This window comes from Marmota marmota, unplaced genomic scaffold, assembly GCF_001458135.2.
Source record: "Marmota marmota marmota unplaced genomic scaffold, marMar, whole genome shotgun sequence".
NCBI classification, from domain to species: domain Eukaryota; kingdom Metazoa; phylum Chordata; class Mammalia; order Rodentia; family Sciuridae; genus Marmota; species Marmota marmota.
The window spans coordinates 14771148-14777299 of record NW_026000037.1 but is presented as its reverse complement, the minus strand read 5'-3'; the positions used below and the strand labels follow the sequence as shown (position 1 = coordinate 14777299).

The following is a 6152-nucleotide window of genomic DNA, read 5'->3' as shown; positions in this document are numbered from 1 at the left end:
CCCCCCCCCCAGAGGAAGAGCGCTTCGGTCGCTTTCCTAAACTAGGTTGCAGATAAGCCTGCGGCTATCCAACTGTTTGGCTCTGGGGTTCAGATATTTTTCATCTTTGGCTTTAGGGATGCGTGAGAAAAGCATGCGATTCTAAAGGGGAGGTTGCAAGGTGGAAGTTGATTAAATAATTATTGACATAAACCGGACGTAGCGGCACACGCCCATCATCCCAGAGACGCAGAAAACTGAAGCAGGGGGTGGCAAGTTCACAGCCAGCCTCAGCAATTTAGCGAGGCCCTGAGCAACTTTGGCAGACTCTGCCTCAAAATAAAAACAAAAAGGGCTGGGGATGTAGCTGAGTGGTAAAGTGCCCCTGGGTTCCGTCCCTGGTACCCCACCCCCCTACAGAGCCTGGAACATAGTAGGTGCTTGACTAGTGAGCAAGCAAGAATCTTCTTTTCACCCTGGCTGCCCGGGGCTCTGGGACAAGATTTGCAGTCCGACCCCCGCCGCCCTTTCCTGGTCCGCAGGCACCTTCCCCGTCGCTGATTGAGGGACGGGGGTTAGACAATCTCATGGAAAGGTCTGGATTCTTTCTTCACTTACCCTCCTCCCGAAGCTCCCGGGGCGGCTTTAGCCCGGAGTGTGGATTCGAGGCAGAAAGAGTCTGCGGAAAATTCCATGCGGCCGGTTTGTTGTTGTTGTTGTTTTGTTTTTTGTTTTTGCGTTTTTCTGTTGTCTTGTTTTTGTTTTTCGGCTTAAATTAGGCGTGTGTTGGTGGAGGAGAGAAGGAGGAAGAAGGTCTACCCAACTAGCTTTATTTTTCTTTTAAAATGCAAGTGCGGGGAAGATGCCCCACAAGCTTCGCTGATCATTATACCTACTACGAGCTATTTTCTCCCATTGGTGAAATGGGGCACAATACCCTTATTTTACACTTCTGAAGATAACGGGCTGTTTTGATGGGGAAGTGAGGAGAAAAATGAGCACCGCCCTCCCGACCTTGACCGTGGCCTTTCAGGTTTTCCCAACCAAACCTCACAAACACACACACCGGTTTTTTGGTAGCTGGTCGAATTCAGAGTGACTTTCTTTCCAAAATGGGGCAAAATAGAAGTAATTGAAAATTCCAAATATATAGTTAGCCATATTGGTAGTAAGAGTCTTTATCTCATCTAATTACTATTTTCTTAGTACTGATTTGTGTTTTAAGAACTATCATGGGTGGAAACCTATTTGTCTTCGGTTATGGACATTAATTAGCCTTTTATTGGTACTTTCTACTTTGATTTTTTAAAAATGAAAGAAATTTTAACTGTCTCATTAAATTTTTTCTCTTCTTTTTGCCTTTAAAAATATAACTTCTTCATGAATAAATCATTTAGATTTATAATAGTTCATTGGGGAAAGACCAGAAAGGCAAAATCTAAACTAAGTCATCTATAATCTTACCACTCAGGGAACATTATTATCTATTTTTCATAGAGTTTTCCAGATCTTTTTTCCCCCTGTGTATTTTTCCTGGAAACAAATCTGGATAGTTTCATACATAGTATTTTGCTATGAATGTTCATTTAATATGTTGTAAACATTTTCTGCTGGAAGTAAATATTCTTCTGCAAAAGTTATAGATTATTTGTTTCACATTTTATGAAGGTACTAAAACTTGTCTGATTAATTCCTATTGAATATTTCCCATTTCTTTGCTATTTCAAATAAGTTTTCAAGTATTTGTCTTCTTAAACCCCTGATAATTTTCTTTATGTCTTTCTATTTAAAAAAAAATATTTTTAAGCTAGAGATGTAGCTCAGTGGTAGAGCACTTGTTTAGAATTCATGAGGTCCTGGATTCAATCCCCAATACCAAAAATAAAAAAAAATTAACACATTATTAAAAATAAAGAAATCTTTTTGAGTCCTAGGGGTATAACTCAATGGTAGAGCATTTGCCTAGCATGCACAGAGCCCTGAGTCTGAACAGAGACATATGGGATTCTTTTCATTGTTCAGGCTAGCCCCAAATTCCTAAACTCGAGCAATCCTCCTGCCTCAACCTCCTCAGCGGATGGGACTACAAAACACTTCACTTGCCAGCTCACAGATATATTTTCAAGCCAACAACAATCTAGCACAAGCCAAAGCCATAATCTTTTTATTAGTCCCTTGGGCACATTTATATGGAATTATATGGAAATGTTTTTCTCCAATATGGTCTTTTTTTTTTTTTTTTTTGATGCTGGGGATTGAACGTAGGGGTGCTTAACCACTGAGCTATATCTCCAGCCCTTTTTATTTTTTTTTATTTTGAGACAGGGTCTCCATAAGTAGCTAAAGTTAGCCTTGAACTTGTGAGTTGCTGGGAATACAGGCCTTTGCCACCACACATGACCCAAGATGGTCATTTAAATCCAAACAAAGAACACAAACAGGAAGTCATTGTGATTTTGCTACTGTGAAGCTTATAACCAGTAGAGATGTCTTAAGGTCTGCCCTGTACAATTTGGTCTCTCTTGGTCCCTGCGCCCCAGCACTCTCCATTAGGCCACCTCAAATTATTTTGCACTTTCCCAGTTGCCCAATCTCTTGCTTTGCTGTGTTATGCCTCCTGCCTCCCCATGTCTCCTTTTATTTATCAGAGGAAGGCCCACTTCAAAACTCAGGTGGTGTCTCTTCAATTGTAACAGCTACCTTGAGCCCGCTAGCTCAGTTTTCTTAGCATTTTCATCTGCTTAACATCTATAGCAACTTTAGTCCTACTCTATCGCAATTATTTGTCTGCAGTTATTTGTCTGTACAAGTGTCCCCTCCTTCTAGACTCTGAGCTACTCTGTTCATAGTTGTGCCCTTGATGCTTCTGACAATTCCTAAGAATTCCAAAGTGCTCAAGTGTATTTGTTGAATGAATACAGAAACGTCTCTATCTCTTCACCTTTAAAATAAAGAATTTGAGCTACATGAAGTTTAAGCTCCTTCCAGCTTTAAGTCCACTGAAAAACTTTCAATTCCAGACCATTAGTGCATATACAAATTCTAGCACTAAAAAATAAATATTTTTAAAAAACATTTTTAAATTGTAGATGGACAAAATACCTGCGTTTTATTGATTTATTTGTATATGGTACTGAGGATCAAACCCAGTGCCTCACACATGCTCCACCACTGACCTACAACTCCAGCCCCAAAATTAAATTTTAAATATAAAAATAGGCCTGGCGCAGTGGCACACGCCTGTAATCCCAGCGGCTGGGGAGGCTGAGACAGGAGGATTGCGAGTTCAAAGCCAGCCTCAGCAACGGGCAAAGTGCTAAGCAACTCAGTAAGACCCTGTCTCTAAATAAAATACAAACTAGGGCGGGTAAAAGAGAATAAAATCATAGCATTTGCAGGTAAATTAATGGAGTTGGAGAATATCATGCTAAGTGAAGTAAGCCAGTCCCCCAAAAACCAAAGGCCAAATGTCTTCTCTAATATGTGGATGCTGATCCATAATAGGGGTGGGGGGAAGCATGGGAGGAATGGAGGAACTTTAGATATGGCAAAGGGGAGGGAGGGGAAGGAAGGGGGAATGAATGGACATCAAAAAAAAAAAAAAAAAAGTAATGGACATCATTACCCTAAGTACATGTATGAAGACATGAATGTTATGACTCTACCTTGTGTACAACAAGAGACATGAAAAATTGTGCCCTGTGTGTATTTTGAATTGAAATGCATTCTGCTGTCATGTATAACAAATTAGAATAAATAAGTAAATTTAAAAAAAATAGTACTGGAAAAAAAATAGGACTGGGGATGTGGCTCAGTGGTTGAGTGCCCCTGGGTTCAATCTCCAGTATTCCCCCCCCCCCCAAAAAAAAATTATTAGTTTTACAGAATTTCACTTCTATTTCAGATATGATCTTATTGCAACATTTGGCTTAAGAAAAGCTTTTATCTGGGTTGGGGCTTTAGCTCAGTGGTGGAGAACTTGCCTCGTACCTGTGAAGCACTGGGTTCTATCAATAGCACCACATAAAAATAATACATAAAATAAAGGTATTGTGTCCCTCTACAACTAAAACCAAACAAACAAGCAAAAAGCTTTTTTGTTTTGTTTTGTTTTTTTAACCCATGGATGCTCAACCACTGAGCCACATCCCCAGCCTTTTTATATTTTATTTAGAAAACAGGGTCTCCCTGAGTTGCTTAGGGCCTCACTAAGTCACTAAGGCTGGCCTTGAACTTATGATCTTCCTGCCTCAGCCTCCCAAGCTGCTGGGCTTACAGGTGTGTACTACCGCACCCAGCTGGCTCTCTTTGCTTTCTGTGGTATTAGAAAAATCCAGATTTCTTTCTGTATCCACATTTCTATTATAGATTTATAAAAAATGTTGGATTTTTACTTATGGGGGGGGCAGTACTGGGATTGAACTCAGGGGCACTTGACCACTGAGCCACATCCCCAGCCTTATTTTGTATTTTATTTATTTAAAGACAGGTTCTCACTGGGTTGCTTAGCACCTCGCTTTTGCCGAGGCTGGCTTTAACTTGTGATCCTCCTGCCTGCCTTAGTCTCCCAAGCCACAGGGATTACCACCGTGCCCAGCTTGGATTTTTAAATTAATGTTTTATTTAATATACATAAATTGAATTGAATTGAATTTTATGAAGTTTTAGGTATGAATACGTTTACTTTTTTGAAAAATAATCATTTCCACTCTCTCTTCCTTTCCCCTATAGTTGAATGTGTACAGTAAATGGATTTCTTTGCTAATATGCTTGTCATTTTGCTGTTAAGATTATTTAGTACTCCTGTCACTTCTCCTTACCCACACCTGCATCCCTTCCAAGAAAAGCATGATGCTTAACATCAAGATGACAGGCTTCACAAGTACTTATCAAATTAGATTGGGAAAATGTCAAGTGGAATTATTACCTGCCTTGTGATACCGTATTCCCTTAAGCTAAAATCATTTGCTGCTAATAGATTCTAGGTTCACTGAGGAGAAACATCTTTAAAAGATGAAATTATTTTACATAGTTGTGCTTAAATGGCGATGCTCACTGTGTTTAAACTTATTTTCCTAGCATCTCTTCGCTGGATGTCATCTAACAAATTCCCTGGAACATCTGGATCCAGTATGATTTATTATCTGGTTGTAGGTGTCACAGTCAGTGCTGGTGGCTATTATGTAAGTGTTTAACTGTAGTGTTCAGAAATTCATATATTTTACAACTTGTAAAGCTCAAAGCAATGTTGCAATCAGGACATTCGATATTAAATATACAACAGAGAAATAGGTTTAAATGTCATTAAGCATACACATTTGAAAAATACTCTATAGTCATTATAAATATAAAATTTCCATAAAAATGTATTAACTAAATTATTATCATTTTTTTTTTATATTACTGGGGGTTGAACCCAGGGGTGCTGTAGAATTGAGCAACATCCCCAGCCCTTTTAATTTTTTTATTTTGGGGCAGGGTCACTAATTTCATCGAGCCTATTGGTACACCTGGGATTAAAAACAGTGTTATTATAAATGCTAATAATAATAGTTGACAATTGAGTATTTATCATTTGCCAAACTCATAAATCCTTTAATAGCTTCAATTATAGATACTAGATACTATTATTAATAATAGATACTATTATTCCTGTTTAACAAGAATTGTTTTGGGCCGGGGCAGTGGCCAACACTTGTAATCCTAGCAACTTGGGAGGCTGAAAACAGGAGGATGGCAAATTCAAGGGCAGCCTCAGCAACTTAGCTAGGCTCTCAACAATTTAGTAAGACCCTGTCTCAAAATAAAAATAAAAAGGGCTAGAGATGTCACTCAGGAGTAAAGTGCCCCTGGGTTAAATCCTTAGTACCAAAAAAAAATGTTTTGAAGATATACTCATTTTATTTTTTTAATTTAATTTTTACTTATTTTTTAGTAGTGCTGAGGATGGATCCAGGGCCTCACCATGTTAACTAAAGCTTTCTCCCACTAGTTACTCCTCCAGTCCAACTAACTTTAAAAATAATAGACTTTTATTTATTAGATTTATAGAAAAATGAGCAAGGAGTTGTGGGTATAGCTCAATGACAGAACACTTGCCTAGTATGTATAAAGCCCTGGGTTCCATCCCCAGCACCAAAAAAAAAAAAAAAAAAAAAAAAAAAAAAAAAAAA

General features: G+C 38.6%; 1 protein-coding gene across 3 annotated transcripts in view; it reads left to right on the top strand.

The window, feature by feature from the left end:
* The window catches only part of LOC107136770 (mitochondria localized glutamic acid rich protein), a 15952-nt gene that overhangs the window by 1299 nt on the left and 8501 nt on the right, over positions 1-6152 (top strand). For all 3 annotated transcript variants that reach the window (XM_048812081.1, XM_015479048.2, XM_048812082.1), the window contains one exon: positions 5059-5162. In XM_048812081.1, coding sequence (XP_048668038.1) covers positions 5059-5162 — 104 coding nt within the window. The remainder of the gene's footprint in view (positions 1-5058; positions 5163-6152) is intronic.